This window comes from Candoia aspera, chromosome 3, assembly GCF_035149785.1.
Source record: "Candoia aspera isolate rCanAsp1 chromosome 3, rCanAsp1.hap2, whole genome shotgun sequence".
In the NCBI taxonomy this organism is placed as follows: Eukaryota; Metazoa; Chordata; class Lepidosauria; order Squamata; family Boidae; genus Candoia; species Candoia aspera.
Genome location: NC_086155.1, coordinates 184,934,842 through 184,952,188, shown reverse-complemented (window position 1 = coordinate 184,952,188; position 17,347 = coordinate 184,934,842). Strand labels below are relative to the sequence as shown.

The following is a 17,347-nucleotide window of genomic DNA, read 5'->3' as shown; positions in this document are numbered from 1 at the left end:
GATGCCGTACAAGAATATAGAAGAAAATGTTAACTCGAGGGTTAAAGGGTCTATAATGTATGGCTGTGAGAGTTGGACCATAGGGAAGGCTGAGTGCCAAAGAATTTATGCTTTCGAACTGTGGTGCTGGAGAAGAATCTTAAGAGTCCCTTGGATTGCAAGGAGGTCAAATCAGTCAATCCTACAGGAAATCAACCCTGACTGCTCATTGGAAGGACCGATACTGAAGCTGAAGCTCAAATACTTTGGCCACCTAATGTGAAGAGAGGACTCACTGGAAAAGACCCTGATGCTAGGAAAGACTGAAGGCAAAAGGAGAAGGGGACAGCAGAGGATGAGATGGTTAGATAGCATCACCGATGCAATGAACATGAATTTGAGTAAACTCCGGGAGACAGTGGAGGACAGGAAGGCCTGGCGTGCTATGGTCCATGGAGTCACGAAGAGTCGGACACGACTTAACGACTGAACAACAAGTTTCATTCAGCTCTGGGAGACTTAATGGACACATCAAGTATATTTAACAACTAATTTATTGTTGCCTTCTGGGATTATTTTTTGACTTTCCAGTCTAGACTCCAGTCCTGAGATTTCCTGGAGATCTTCTGTTTAAGCACTAACCAGGTCTGACTCTGTTTATTGCCCAAAGTTTTCTAGGATTACTGTCTTCATAACAGAAAAAATGTAACATTTATTTGACAATGCAGTAGTTAGATATTCATACAGTAAAGTTGCACATAAGATTCAGCACAAGATTCCTACATATAAGAGTAAGATAAATACAACATCTGGTTATTTTGCTCAACGGGCAGGGCCATTAGAAGCACATGGCTAGCTCAAGCTATTATGCATTTCATACTGTTTTTCAGAAGGACGCAGTGGCATCTGCAGCATGGAATGATGATGTGAAAATGATCTGGCTGGGTGTACTTGCTCAGTCATCTCTTTCAGCCCAATCTACCTCAAAGGGTTGTTACGTAGAAAGTAATGAGGAAGCACTATATATGCACCTTGAGTTGTGCAAAAATGGGGTGTAAATCAAATAAATAAAGATATTGCATTGGTGACATCGTGTTGCAGATCCCTACCCGTATTTGTGTTGTGACATTTGACCCCTGGCAAGCCCCATTGTTTGTGTCATGGTATCAAGATGCATGTCTCATCACTTGCCCACCCTCCTGCAGATGTCCATGTGAAGGCCAATCCAATGCTTCTGGAAAACTCAGAAGCAGAACATGAGGGCAACAGAATGGAGTGTTCTGCTCCCTAGTGATCAATAATCGAGTATAACATGAACATTGAGATTACTCTGACTAGGAGCTATTAGGTTCCATCACATCAGTATATTATGAGAGGGGGAAAAAATGACTAAACATGAGTGTAAAAATTCATTCCATCACAGCAAAGTAGCACAGTTTTAATATCTAGATCTTTCTAGAAGGTCCAAAAAACATCTGAAGGGCACCAGGCTGAGAAGGCTATCTTAAGCTGTTGGGGAATAACAGCTGCATTAATCCAAATTCTGGACAACCAGATCAATAATATGGGCACATGTGGTTAAAATAAAAGAAAGCGAGTGCCTTGTTGAAGGGCCACATTCTAGTTAAAGTCCTTAATCTGTTGAAGACTCTTGTTCTTTGCCCTCAGATAACTTTGAAAAACAGTGGGAAAGGGACTGTAACACATTTCTAAAGAATGCTCCATCATTTTTCTGACAACAGGCAATTAGTCATGTTTCAGGGGACCCTGAGGTGGTTATTATTCCTTCTTATCTTTCTTTGTAAGGTTATGGTGATAAGACGGACAGGAAGAACTATATGCAGCATCTTTCTTGATGGAAAGGCAGAGTGCTAAACAAATACATAAAAGGATAGCTTATTTGTTATTTTTTAATATTAATACACTTTATTTCTATAAACAAAGTCAAAACGTAAAAAGAAATAGGCAAATGTCATTATTTCCAATTATATACAAACATAACTTGTTGTTTATTCGTTTAGTCGCTTCCGACTCTTCGTGACTTCATGGATCAGCCCACGCCAGAGCTTCCTGTCGGTCATCAACACCCCCAGCTCCCCCAGGGACGAGTCTGTCACCTCTAGAATATCATCCATCCATCTTGCCCTTGGTCGGCCCCTCTTCCTTTTGCCTTCCACTCTCCCTAGCATCAGCATCTTCTCCAGGGTGTCCTGTCTTCTCATTATGTGACCAAAGTATTTCAGTTTGGCCTTTAATATCATTCCCTCAAGTGAGCAGTCTGGCTTTATTTCCTGGAGGATGGACTGGTTTGATCTTCTTGCAGTCCAAGGCACTCTCAGAATTTTCCTCCAACACCACAGTTCAAAAGCATCGATCTTCCTTCGCTCAGCCTTCCTTATGGTCCAGCTCTCGCAGCCATATGTTACTACAGGGAACACCATTGCTTTAACTATGCGGGCCTTTGTTGTCAGTGTGATGTCTCTGCTCTTAACTATTTTATCGAGATTGGTCATTGCTCTTCTCCCAAGGATTAAGCATCTTCTGATTTCCTGACTGCAGTCAGCATCTGCAGTAATCTTTGCACCTAGGAATACAAAGTCTTTCACTGCTTCTATATTTTCTCCCTCTATTTGCCAGTTATCAATCAAGCTGGTTGCCATAGTCTTGGTTTTTTTGAGGTTTAGCTGCAAACCAGCTTTTGCACTTTCTTTTTTCACCTTCATCATAAGGCTCCTCAGTTCCTCTTCACTTTCAGCCATCAAAGTGGTATCATCTGCATATCTGAGATTGTTAATGTTTCTTCCAGAGATTTTAACTCCAGCCTTGGATTCCTCAAGCCCAGCATGTTGCATGATGTGTTCTGCGTACAAGTTGAATAGGTAGGGTGAGAGTATACAGCCCTGCCGTACTCCTTTCCCAATCTTAAACCAGTCCGTTGTTCCGTGGTCTGTTCTTACTGTTGCTACTTGGTCGTTATACAGATTCTTCAGGAGGCAGACAAGATGACTTGGTATCCCCATACCACTAAGAACTTGCCACAATTTGTTATGGTCCACACAGTCAAAGGCTTTAGAATAGTCAATAAAACAGAAATAGATGTTTTTCTGAAACTCCCTGGCTTTTTCCATTATCCAGCGGATATTGGCAATTTGGTCTCTAGTTCCTCTGCGTTTTCTAAACCCAGCTTGTACATCTGGCAATTCTCGCTCCATGAACTGCTGAAGTCTACCTTGCAGGATCTTGAGCATTACTTTACTGGCATGTGAAATGAGTGCCACTGTTCGATAGTTTGAACATTCTTTAGTGTTTCTCTTTTTTGGTATGGGGATATAAGTTGATTTTTTCCAGTCTGATGGCCATTCTTGTGTTTTCCAAATTTGCTGGCATATAGCATGCTTTTTCCTCTCATGCTGAAGGATAGTATATCAGATCAGTCATATAACAAATTTATCTGTTTGGCTCTCAGCACTCTCAAATTCCTTACTTTGTTCCAGAATGAATTTACCTGCTGGCTGATAGTGTTTTTGCTGGAATTGAACTTGCTAAGTTACTTACTTCTTCTTCTAAAGTTCTGCACATATGACCATTTTTCTTCTATTAAGATTATAACTTCTCTGAGCCCATGATGAAGTGTGCGTGGCTTGCTTGTTGCTGGTATAAACAGAAATAGTCTACTTTGTGATAGTTTGTGTATATACCGCTGTCAGAAGCATCATTTGAATTTAAAATCTGTAACATGTCAATTCCCCATGTCATGTTGCTTTGAAACGTTTCTTTTTTTAAATACAGAGAATTGGATACTTTCAAAATGTCATATTATGTATCACCATGGTATAGGTATTGCTTAGGTAATGTATGAATGAATGGATATTTCAAAAAGCATAGTTTTCATTTCATCTTTGGCAGCTTGCAGACAGGCAGAGGTTGGAATACTGAGTTGGAGTCAAAAGGGATCAATTAGTGTAGGTTGCCCAGGTCCCCACATAATACAGATACAAATCTCTCAGTTTTGGAGGAAAAGATAATGCGAATTCCATGCCCTGAAGAACAGTGACTGAGTCCTGAATTAATTTAAGGAACACTTGCCCCGATTTCAGAATTATAGGATCACTGAAAAAGTTGAGGGTGTTATTCTCAGGAACTTGTGCAGATATAGTAGAAATACGCTATTTTTTAAATGGAAATACCAGGCGCTTGGTTCTCTGAGGCCTGCTTTTTCCTGTAATAAGCTCCTGCCCAGCCTGAAGCTTCCTTTTCTTCTGTAGTTTAATGTAGTGATCACAAAGGAGAGAGTGAAGGGTTTTTTTAAAATATGAAACACTACTGGGTTCCAAAAGCTGCTGTGCTGCAAAGGTTATGGGAATATTCTATTTAAAAACCTGTCCTGTCCCGAGTGTCAGCCAGAACTGGGTAAGTGACCCTGAGAAAGATGGTTGGTTTTAGATTTCAGATTGCCTGACTAGCCATTTCCATTGACCTACAATATGAAAGAGCAAATACTTCTGTTATTTTTTTAAAACCAGAAGTAACAAAGTCTAAACTATTAAGATATCTAGTTAGATTATGAAGTGATATGCTGGCTGCACAAAATTCTGTTGATTTATCCAGAAGAAAGTGGCACTTTTTAAAGAGACTCAGGGGATGTTCAAAGAACTGGTGTTTCTGAAAATCTGGAAAAAAAAAACCTGATCAAAAAAAAAACCTCTTGTGATGCTGTGCCAATTTTGCCATGCAATTCTTTGTGCATATGTTTAAATAATAAATATGTTTAAAAGCCACATTTTTATGTAACTTTTACGTAACTAGAGTGATGTAGGAAGGGAATAGCATGTATCAACACAGATGAAAATGACTCAAGTGAAACAGGGTGATCCAGCCATCCCTGCCCTCAAGTTGGAAGGCATGAATGGTGAGTTTTGAACTGAACTGAATTGAACTGATCTGAATCTGAACTTCTAATAACATTGATTGTACTATTAACAGTTCAGCAAAATATTTTACAACTGAGCTGTTGTGGCCTAGAGACTGGATAAAACCATGTGGTAGAATTAGGGTGTCTTGGACTGCATTTCAGTCTCTGTTCAGGCCTGAAGCTTGCTGGATGCTTTTCAGATAGCCGTATTTTTGCAGTCTTACCAAATGGAATGAATTTCCACATATCATCCCCTGCGCTTCTTGCATTGCAGGTAGGATAAAAACAAAATAGTGGGAAAGAGCTGGGATTAGAGCATTCATGCTTCAAATTGTAAGAGAACGTAAGAATATATTCAAACTCAAATTCTCACCCTCCCTTTCAAGTCCCAGACATGCAGCCGACCTTCCCATTAGGTACAGTGAGTTTGGCTGACTTTGGCAGCCACTCTTGACATCATGAAAAGACCCATTGCTAGCTATTAACCTATTGTTGTTTTTCTTATTATTATAGGCTGGATTCAGACTTAGTTGTAGTGAGAGTAGATCAACTAAAATTAATGGGACTGAAGTTAATAATAATTATTAAGTCTCACTGTTGTCCATGGGTTACTCTAGGTATGCATGACCCATTACACTATTTTGTTGTTGAGGATGTTAACTGCCATAAGGAAGAGGTATGTGTGTAAGTATTGGCTCAGATGCCAACTTAACATGGTTAGTCGTGGCTTGGATACTAGGTATTTTAATGGTTGGGGGGGGGGCTACTATTTATTTCTCCAGAAGCAGCAAAAAGTTTTGGGCTAGCTCTGCCCAAGCAGACTAGCAGACTGAACTAGCTGAAAGTTTGTCCTTGCAAGCTGTTTCCAGCTAACACAATTTATAGCAAATATGGCAGCACTGTGCCAAAGAATGTTCTTAGCCTACACCAGTTTGGCTGGAGAAGGAATGGGGGAAAGGAAAGATACTTAAAAATGATTTCTCAGCATTCTGTGGGAGTCCCACTTCTTGTTTCAGCTGTCCTATTTTCCTTCCCAGCTTTTATACCTACAGAATACTCATTGCCTTCATAACCTGACAGTTTCTCTATCATGTTCTACCTCTTGTTTCTGATGGAGCTTTTCATGATTTTAAGTACAGTTTCCTTCACATCTCCTACATGATTCTTCTAGGCTGAGATTCCCTGAATTGAAACCAGGGCCTTTTTGAACGTACATCAGTTCTTTGCATTGCAATGACTTTTTATCAGTATAACATATGACGAAGAGTACACAGGTAATTAAGCTAGTTAGAAGGCAATTTGGTGAGTTGTGTATCAGTCCAAATAGCAGTTACCCATTTTATTAAAAGTTATCAGGACACATGAGTTTTGAGCCCCTCTCTGCTATTTCTATATTAATCATGAACAGAAAAGACACTTAAAATTCCAAATGCTTAACAATCTGTTAAGCAAATTTCACATTATCTTATTTACATTCCTATGTCCAGACAACTAAGTTTAAGCAAGCAGGATATTGCAGGGATCATTTGAGAAATGGCTATAAATAAAGGTTGCTTAATATTCCAAAGTATATTACTGATTCAAAAGAGCATTTCAGATAAAAGGAAGCCAAGGAAAAAGTGGGTCATTGTGACCTTGCTCTGAATATAAAAAAGATAAAAGTTGTGAAGCTATTTGCTCCTCAGGAGATCTTTTATTTTACTGCAGTCAAAATGTATCATTTTCAGAATGGCCTGGATCAATTACTTTTTAAAAATTTGAACTCAATATACGCCCCCCTACAACAAAACAAAACAATGGTCGCCAGTACTGACCCAAACTTCCTATAAAAATAAGTCAACAAAATAGGGCAATTTAATCCCAAAACTCCAAGCATGATTTGCTTTGTAAGCATTGTATTCAAATAAATTCTATAAAATGGTATATTAGTTTCCATGCTTTACTAAGTCAAGCACATGAAAGAGGACTGAACATGTATTTGTTTATTTAATCTATACAGCTGTTCATCTACCAGAAGAAACTCTGGGTAGTGAACAAGAATCAAAAACACAGTATAAATAAAACAAAACAAAAAACATTTAAAACAATGTTGAGGCCCGATAAAACTTGCATCCATCAACCAATCTGTGTTGAGCTCCCAAAGCTGCAGGTGGTCCTATTGCTTCCTTGACTATAATTGCTGTATTCTTTATAGGATTTCTTAATGTCACGTGCAATCACCTTCTTTAAAAGAACCATGGATAGAATTAGCACCACCCAATTCAATTTTCTTTCTTTCATTATTTTGTCAGGAAATGATGCTTTTGCATTAGATATCAGGCTTTGTCATAATGATTAACATTAGAGCCTTACTGTAGAAATTCTCATTCTGAACTGAGTAATCCCCTGAATAAGGATGGTTAGCATTGCATTGCCCAAAATAATACTCTTGAATTGTTTGTCAGTCACTGTGCTTTATGCATTACAGTACATTAAACTAAGTCTGGATGGTGTGGTCCAAGGGTGTCTACAGGGTGTGGTCAAAAAAGTCAAGATGGTGACCACGACAGTGCAATCAAAGCTGTGCCTGTTTTAATGTGCAACACCCAGTAAAATGGGTGGAGCTTCAACTGCACCATTGTGGCTGCCATTTTTTACCTTTTTGACCACAACCTGTGGACATCTCCAGCATGGTCTTTGGAATCAAAAAAATAAAACTACCACTGAGGGCTTTCCTCCTCTTTTGGTCCACCTGCTGCAGAGTGAGGCAAGGTGTTTTGTTTTGTTCAGATGCACACAGATACTCACGTGACAATGGTCACTGCAAATGCTTTTAAAATCAGTGTCTGATAACAAATTTTGTTCACACTCCCCCTCCCCCCCAGAACATGGATTTCCATCAGCTTTAGAATGAATGACTTAGATGGAAAGAATGTTAAGGAGATGCGAAAGCTGAGATGAGGGAGGTGATTTAGGATGTTGGGGAAAGCTGACAGTTGATCCCTGCCTTGGGCTGAAAATGGGGGCTAGGATTTTTGTTTAAAAGGTGGATATTTGAAAGAATCTGGGCAAAAAAATTGAAAGCTTATACAAGCAACCTGCCATTTATTTTCTGTTCTTTCATGAAAACTATCTCCGCAGAGTTAATCACATTCAATCTCTTACTGATGCCGTAATAAAAGGTTTGAACACTCATCTTGAAATCAATGGGAGGGTTGTGGCAGTGTAGCTCAAGAGAACTGCACTGTGCTTTAGGTGGGCATTGATCTTGAAGAGTGCTTGGAGGTATAGCTGCAATCTTCAGGCAACTTCCTTGATAGACAATGATTGTCAGAATCACCTTGGACCAGTTCTATCTCACTATTGTATGAGATCTGTCTTACTCTAAGACCCACTCTATACATTCTCCTGGAAGTTTGGGGAAACTCTCCTACAGGTTGCATTTCTGTCCTTGAACAAATGCTAACAGTGCTATGTCTCACATCTTCCTCCCTGCCCTCAGCGTACCTTAGTCTTGATACCTTCTTTAAAAAATTGCCTACCATTTGAAGAATTGGAGAACCAATATTCCCAATGTTATTTAATAATATTGCAGTGCTTACTATTCTCATATTTATTTTTATTTAAGATTTTTTTTGGAAAAGGAATATTAAGATAGGGAAAAATAAATGGAAACAAAAGAATTGACCCAAGTAATGCTTATTTTCAGATCTGACATATACCATACACTCTGACTTATGACATTATTTTATCCATGGCCTTGTTCATTGTTTGTTTAAAGTAACTATTTTCAACATCTCTTATAGTATGTAAGAAGCTTGTTGTTATGGTCCTTCAGGTTAATCCTGACTCCTGGTGACTACATGGGCCGATCTTCTTCCAAGGTCTGAGAAAGATTGACTGGCGTCTCGTTGCCCTATCTCCCAAGGTCATTCCCACATACCATTACACTGGGTGACCTTGGGCCAGTCACTCTCTCTCAGCCGTAGGCAGGAGACAATGACAAACCACTTCTGAAAAACCTTTCCAAGAAAACTGCAGGGCAGTCCAGCCAGTTGCCAGGAGTCAAAAACCAACTTGAAGGGCCACATGCATGTGCACGCGCACCCCCCCGCGCGCGCGCACACACAAAGGAATACTTGGTTCTTTCAGTGCTCTTAATAAATTCTATAGTACAAAAGGGAGAAAAATTTCCCTCTCGTAAGATTGGCTCAAATTATGCTCAGTGATATATGGCAGCCATCAATATGCAATTTCTTCATTGCACAAGGCTAGTTATGGGCGTGTCTAACTGCGACATGCTGATTTGGTTGAGTGACCAGGCCACTCTATAGGACTGGTCACTTGTTACTGACTCAGGCAGTAGAAGCTTGTTTGCTTCCATATCTGCTTTGTTTAATCAGATCAGTATATTTTTTCATCTGTCAGCATTTGTTACTTTAGTGGAAGGCTAAACCCTGCATGCCTTTATTTAGATCAGCAAAACTACCAGCAAAAGTACCCAAGTTCCAGAATCTTTTGTTGACGTATAAAGCAAAGCAGGATACAATACGATCATAGTTGTTTATCAGAACCAGGGAGACTGTAGCTTTTCCCCTTTTCCAAGTTTTTATGCTTACTAATTTTGTGATTGGGTCGATCCTTTAATGATGCTGTGGGCATTTGTACTTAATTAATAAAGCAAAAAACAATTACTGCTATCTGTTCTTGAAGTTACCAAAACCTGAAACTTTTAGGAATTGCTCCCAACCCTCTTGTTTAGATTTAGTGGGAATGTAATTTACCCAATATACTCCTAAATTTACTACATGTTAAGTAGTCCTTAAACTCAGTGAAAATAATTAATTACGTTTAGTAGCTCTTGCACTCTTTAGACCGGTTCTCTTCAAGTATTTTCTGCCAAAACTCTCCAGTTCCTTTATTTTAAATACTTTTTAATATACCATTTTACATAGTAAAATTGTAAAGAAGTTTACAGAAATTTCCAAAATTACAAAAACATTAAAAACAGTATTAAAATACTTACATATTCTAAATCAGCTACTTCATAAGACTGCAGGATTATAAACCCATAAAGGTTATTTTAAACCACATGCAAATACGTTCAACATAGCCAAGACTGAGAAACATTACAGTAACACGTATGAGTTTTTGTATAATTTACAATATTAATGCATGAATTTCAACAACAGAATCTTATCATATTTTATCAATGCTCTAAGGTATGCAATTCATTATGAGCTATTATAAGTACCAAAGTATTTAATTCATACAAAAACAGATTTTCCAGTTTGCCACATAACAAAAATAGTATACATTAATATTTAAATAATACTGCAAATAGATTCTTCTTTTGTACAACTTTATCCACAGCAACATTAGTGTCCAATAAAGAACTTTTTTTTCCATTTATATAAGGAATCGTTCATCCACTAATGTCTTGGATGCTAAATTCTTCTGTCCAACTGTATTACGAATAAACCTGAAAATCTAAAAACACAAACCAGCTTCAAATGATATGGCACAAATTCAACTAAATATTATTTGTGTAGCAACAAATGTCCATAGGCTGTTCTGCTAACTTAGATACTCTTTAATTTCGTATAGGTTATTGTCTTAGATTTGTAAAGTATGATCGAACAACATTAAGCAAAATTCAACATTAGCCATTCAGTATGCAGGATGTAATTTTTTTTCATTATCCAAATAGTGAACCTAAAGCAAGCCGCTTTTCCAAGCAGTGCATCTCCAGTTGTTATGCACAGCCAACAGAATGACTTCCCTTTTGAAAAAGGAACAGCAAACCATTTAACAGCTTGCTCTCAATAGCCAAAATTATTCATATTGTCTGTACCAAGCCTGCTTATAGCTAGATCTTGATCATGACAAGTTAATCTTGCAGTGTGTGAGAAAAAGGGGGACATCCACATCTATCTAATGTGTTATCATATTACTTTGGAGTTCTAAGAAATACATCAAAACCAAAGTCTTAGCTTTAAGATCAGTCACTTTATAGGATATATCTCTCAATTTACAGTGACCAATCTTAAATATGCTATTTCAGGCTTTCAGAGAGTAGCAAGTTTTAATTGCTTTAGAAATTAAAGGTATCCTAACAACCAAGCAAATGAATGCAACCACATGACTTTGCTGTTTGAACAGTGCAGGTTTTACTAGTAAATGGGGGTTTACCAGATGATTCTGTACTATCTGCTAAATTCAGAGTACTTCCTGAAAATGTCACACCAGATTAAATTTGCTTAATAGTAAAAGCAGTTCATGAAATAACAATATGCTATTGTTAGCATTAGTGGTTGCCTGGGCCAGATGTAATTGTATTGTATTTCTTTGGAGGGATAAAAGAACCTGGGAAAAAGTCTAGCATATTAAGTCTTTAAAACACTATTTTCATGGGATCACCAAACTGATGCTCAATAGTCCCTTTTGCTTTCCATTCCACTGTGTTTTGCCTTTTCCCTTTAAACTGTGAAAGATGAATTATTTTTAATTTGTATACATAGCATCTAGCAATTTATGGATATTAATAATCTTAATAATGTATATTTCACACAGGATGACTACAAGTTGCAAATAAATGACGGAATGCAATTCTAAGGCACTCTCCATGTTATTCTAACTGTGAGGTTTACCTCTTGTTGTACATAGGTAAGAACAGCTGCTAAAACAAAACTTTGGGTAGCCATATCCACAATGGCAAAAAACAGCATATCAAAGATGAGAAGGGTAGTTTCATTGCCATAATAAAGAATATCACTGAAAGAATGACCTTCATCTGCAAAAACAAACACATTTTTAAAAAATCTGCTGAATAACTTGGATTAAAAAACCAGGTAAAGTTTATTTTATAAAATAAGAGCTAACACTAGAATGTTTTTCCAACTAGGTTCCATTTCTCATAATCCATAGCCAATTTGCTGTACTAGAGAATTGATAAAAAATACAAAGAACAGGCAATGCCAAAGGAAACACGAAATATGTGTACGGATTTGAGAAAAGTAGTAATATAGTCCTTTTCTGATTAATGCACTGATCAAGTTATATCTATGCTGCAACCAACGTAATGCGTTTAATGTAACTGCAATTTTACTAGAGCATAATACAGTTTCAAAGCCCTTCTCAAAAGCAAAATACTATTGAAAATTTAACTAGAAGCACTTGATTTCTAAAGTTTTATAGACTAAGTTGCTGTCTAGAACTTGGATGGGAGACCATTAGGAAATATCAGAGCTGCAAGATATATCAGGAGGCTGAAAAGAGATCCTGGAAGAAGACAATGGCAAACCACTTACACACTGTTGCCACAAAAACTGCATGTTGCTAGGAGTCAAGCCTGACTTGACCATCCTTTTTGTAAAAGTTAAATTGTATCGAACAATGGATTATTCACTATTAGTGACCAAACTAATTTCAAGACCCTTGAGAATGAAAAAGTGATCACTCTTTTAATCTTCTGCCAGTATGGATAGAAATGGAACCTGCTTGATTTCTGTGCTAATGCTGAAGGGAACTCCCTTTTCACACAATTAGCATTGAAAGGAAGCAAAGTGGCAGATGAAAGATGCACCACTTCATTTCATCTGTGCCTGTTCCTTTGGTAAAAAGAATAGGTTTTAACCAGCATTTTAAAAAGTTTTAACCAGCATTTTAAAAAGGTCAACAGCTTTTATCTACATGTTGTTTGTAGAGGTGGAGGATCCCTACCTTAATAGGCTGTAACCGTTTTGCAAGTTAGTATCTTCGGGACTTATTTAGATAGCTGCATTAAGGCTAACTTACAATGTAGTTAGAATCTTGGATCAGTTTTAGCTGCTGCAACTCACGTAGTGAAGCTTGCCTGGCAAATTTCTGTCTGGCAAATGTCTTGGTTGTACCTGTCAGATGGAGTGCACTACAAAGCTCAAAACTCAGAATTTAACTAATTTTTGTCTGAACAAATACTACAGGATAGAATTGTTCCTCTTTAATTGTTAAAAGTCTTGACATCATGTTAAAAGAGAAAAAAGGGTGTGAAATGTATGCCCAGTTTTAAGGAACAGCTGTTGAGAATTCTGAATTCTGTAAATTGTAAACAGAAGATGTAACAGAAGCAACATTAATGAAGCTACATCAGTTTTGAGGAAGCAATAAAGCGAGGGCAATTAAGTCAGCAGAGCCTGGCTTACCCTGATATACAAAGATGGCCATTTCCTTACAACTCGATGTATATAACTGCTGACAGATTTAATTTCCATAAATATATGTATATAGAAAATGGCAAATACAAGCTATATGTCATGTAGTCTAAATCTGGGATATTTCTGAAATATTAAAGGTTGTACAAGAAAAAAAAAGATTGTGAATTTATATAATTTGCTAAGATTCCTGTGCCTTCATAAATTAAACATCTGAAATCTACATTGGCAATACCATTGTAAAAGATGCTCTTTTCTATTGGTTCCATGAACTCCATTCCAAGAATTCGTTCTAACAACAATTTGTCCTTTATGATGTAATCCATTTCCTTATGAACCTATTTAAAAGGGAAAATACAACAACTCAGAAGAAAACAAAAGAAACTGCATTATGAAACTGCTTTAAAAAGAACAGCAAAAGATTATGTGTTCATAAGGTGATGGTTGCAAACTAAGCAAAACAGAAGAAAAAGTACAAAATAATCATGTAGATGATGATGATAATATAAAAGAACAACAAGAATAACAAAGGTCAGGCCAAAGTCTGTTGACTCAAAAAACTTTTTAAAAAATAATAATGCCCCCATCTGCTAGCAGAATGTTGATCTCAGAACAGGTAACACCCTGTCATGGGTATCATAACTGAAAATACTATGAACAAATTATATTAAAAAGCATCTAAAATGGGGGAATTGCTGTGATATTAAATGAACAACAATGAACCACCTCTGGAACACAAATATATTACAGTCTAAGAAGAAATCAAGAGACTCATGTGAAACAAAAGCTAAAAAAGCCAAATCACAAATCATATATGAAAATCAATATTTTATCTGTTAATTATAATTATAATCTGTTAATTATAATACATACATGATCAATAAATGAGCTTAGAAATTTATTCATAGTGTGGTATGCTTTTGTGCTTTGCTCAAATGTGGTCGCAGAAGAATTCAGAAGCCTAACGGGACCATGTTTCTGAAAGGAAAATGAAAGAATAAAAATTAATTTGAAGCATGCATAGTTGAGGGCCTGTTCTGACATAACCATCATGTGACATTATTGTGAAATCTCCATACTTAATATTCAAGGCCTGCAATTAAATATTTTGAGTAGTCCCTCAAGGCAATACCATTTACAACTGGTCTAAATTCTAACATGCTTATAGCAGCCCAAACTCATTGCATTAAAATATGCAAAGGTTCTCCTACGCAGTACAATGTTCATAGATCCAAACAGCTGAAAATATAGGAAGTCTATTCTTAAAGTAGGAGAGCTGGTTTGGTGTAGTGGTTAAGATACAGGCTAGAAACCAGGAGACCATGAATTCTAGTCCCACCTTACGCTCAAAGCTAGCTGGGGGACCTTGGGCCAGTTACTCTCTCTCTCTGAGCCCTAGGAAGAAGGCAATGGCAAGCCACTTCTGAAATCTTGCCAAAAAAACTTCAGGGACTAGTCTAGGCAGTCACCAGGAGTCAACACTGACTTGAAGGCAATAATAATAATAATAATAATAAATCTTAATTCCAGTTAAGATTATTTTTTTTAAAGACAATCCCTCAGTTTGTGTGAATAATCTCAGTTTTGGAGTATCAGACTTCTGTAACATTGTCACTTAAAAGAGTACAATCTTCACTAATACTACTATCCAAAAGGACCTTAACATACAAATGTAAAATGGTAAACTCCATTCAAACTGTAGGAACAAGAATGGAGAGTGATCCATCTATAAAACACACAGGCAGGAGAATGAAGATACATTGGCTATACAGGGATACAAAAAAATGAGAAAAGTTAATTGTGGTAAATACCACACTTTAGGAAGAATTGGAGCCTATTTTTTCCTGCAAAAAATGTATTTCAAATATTTGATAGCAAACAATCTTACTACAATAAGACATATACCCTTGTCAATGTTTCATGAATCTTGTCGTACTGCTGCCTCATCTTGCTTGAAATGGAAATCTGAAATGTCTGGCCATCTGTATTTGGTAACAAACCTCTTTGGCTACAGAGATTTTCCTGAGGAAATGACACAAAATAGAATTGATGAAACAACGTGTACAAAGACTGAACTCAATGCTTTATTATATACGGCAGTGTTTCTCTACCTTAGCAACTTTAAAATGTGTGGACTCCAACTCCCAGAATTCCCTAGACAGCAAATTCTGGAAGTTGAAGTCCACACATCTTAAAGTTTCCAAGGTCGAACAACACTGATATAGGGTGATCAGACCTAAACTGTGAAAAATCTGGATGACCACTAGATGGGAATGAAGAATTTTCTCTTTGCTGCCATCTGGATTTTTCAGGAGCCTCATATTATTCCTGTCACAGCTGAGTATGTACAATATGTGCTACCTTTCAGAACTATGGAGAATCTAGAATTCTGATCTAAAATACTGTTTACATGTTATATAATGGTAAAAATAGCCACCCCACAAAAAGTGATGAAAGATAGTATTGTTATGCTTAATGGTTCAGTTGAAAATAGTCTTTCTGCAGGAACATATATGGGGGTCAGGGTCAAAAAGGTCAAGATGGCAGCCACAACTGCACTGTTTAAACCTCTGTCCCTTTATACACATTACAAAGCAGAGAAAAAAGGGGTGGGGGTTGAGTGTGCATTTTTGGCTGCCATCCTGACTTTTTAAACACTGCCCTGCAGATGCCCCTCTCTCTGTGACCAAAACTCATTAGCATACTCTCACAAGCCATAGTAATTTAGGTTTTCCTATCAGTATACACGACAGAGGAGAATTTAAAATGTAAATTCCACAACTAATTATCATTTTAAAACTCTCCTATAAACTGTGGCTTGGCAGACGTAAAAGTGGCAAAGATTCTGAGAGACAGTGGCAATAGAACAGTCAACAATGTTAGATCTCTGCTGAAGCTATCTGTCCAGTTCAAATAAAAAAGTGCCTGAGAAAATGGGAAGCAGGACACAGGGTTGTCCGCAGTGACAGTTGCAGGCTTTAAAATGGCAGGCACAACCTTGTCAGTGAAGCCTTTCTTTTTTTTAGTATGCACTGCATGCAAAAAAAGGGGTGAAGCTTCATACCGCCTGATTGCGCCTCCTGGCAGGAGACCCTAAATGGGCAGGAGACCCATTTAGGGTCTCCTGCCAGGGACCATCATTGCAGATGCCCCTGGCAGGAGACCCTAAATACAGAAGTTATGAATTAGCAAAAGGTTTTTAGAATGAGCTTCCACAGGAAAGCTTTTGGCTGGATTTTGTATCAGAAAACAGTTGGCCTCAGAAAAGAATATTTATTTATTTATTTATTCATTCATTCATTCATTCAATTTATATAGCCGCCCATTTCACATTTGTGACTCTGGATGACTTAAAAATAAAATGTGAACAATAGCGAAAAAGCCAAAAAATAAAGCAACCATAAACCAACTGTAAAGCAATACAAACATTAAAAAAGATTAAAACAATTAAAAACCAATTAAAAATTGCTTTGGAAGAGACAATGGATTGCTTTGCTGTATTAGTAGAAACTCAAAACCTCTGCCAGTTAAATACTCTTCATTGCAGTGTTAAGTCCATGTGAAAGATACTTCTGATCTTGTCTCCTTCTGGTGAATTTCATAAGCTATGACAGAACTTGGTTATTCTGGAAGATCAAATGCAGGGAAAGTAGGAAGAGAGATAACTGTTAACTGGGTATTAATGAATGAAATGAACTTCATTAAGGTTGTAGTGGTTTCCTTAAAGAATCAAAATTGATAGAGTGAAACCATTTTAGATTTCCAGTTTTGAGGTTTTTTACTTACTGCTTCCCTCTTTAGGTTCATATTCATCTCTTCCATATTTGTATCTGAGTGGCCGTGCACAGATCTCCCATGAATGTAATATCCAAAACATCTATCTGACAATAGAAAAACTGAAATCTGCAATGGGAGAAAAGTAAAATGGAGCTTTTAATATGGATTCAGAAAACAACAAGCACAATTTTGCCCACTACTGTATTTTGCAAATTTATTACTTTTTAGTCATCAGTCTTATGCTACACATAGTAAGCAACTGTATAATTGGAAGCCAAGACACAGTTTATTTGTGAAGCTTCTACGAAATTATATGTGTGGTCATGAGACCCTTCCCAGCACAAGGCTATCAGGGTAAGGTCAGGGAGACTGGAATGCGACTCAAACTTAGTAACAACTATACCCAGATGGGATGAGCTTTGTTAAATATTCAAATGCCACCACACAGGGCATTAAAATAAGAAGAAATGTGAAAACCAGTTCTTTGTTTTCTCTGGTCCACATCTGA

General features: G+C 37.3%; 1 protein-coding gene across 3 annotated transcripts in view; it reads right to left on the bottom strand.

Moving 5' to 3' along the window:
* Positions 1–9,874: 9,874 nt before the first annotated feature.
* The window catches only part of TMEM67 (transmembrane protein 67), a 32,717-nt gene continuing 25,244 nt past the window's right edge, over positions 9,875–17,347 (bottom strand). For 2 of the 3 annotated variants that reach the window (XM_063299484.1, XM_063299487.1), the window contains exons 23-28: positions 16,849–16,965; positions 14,968–15,084; positions 13,936–14,040; positions 13,298–13,400; positions 11,521–11,663; positions 9,875–10,360 (exon numbers count right to left, since the gene is read on the bottom strand). In XM_063299484.1, the coding sequence (XP_063155554.1) occupies positions 10,280–10,360; positions 11,521–11,663; positions 13,298–13,400; positions 13,936–14,040; positions 14,968–15,084; positions 16,849–16,965 (666 nt within the window). In that variant the 3' untranslated portion in view covers positions 9,875–10,279. The remainder of the gene's footprint in view (positions 10,361–11,520; positions 11,664–13,297; positions 13,401–13,935; positions 14,041–14,967; positions 15,085–16,848; positions 16,966–17,347) is intronic. The other variant, XM_063299486.1, reaches the window with a different exon arrangement.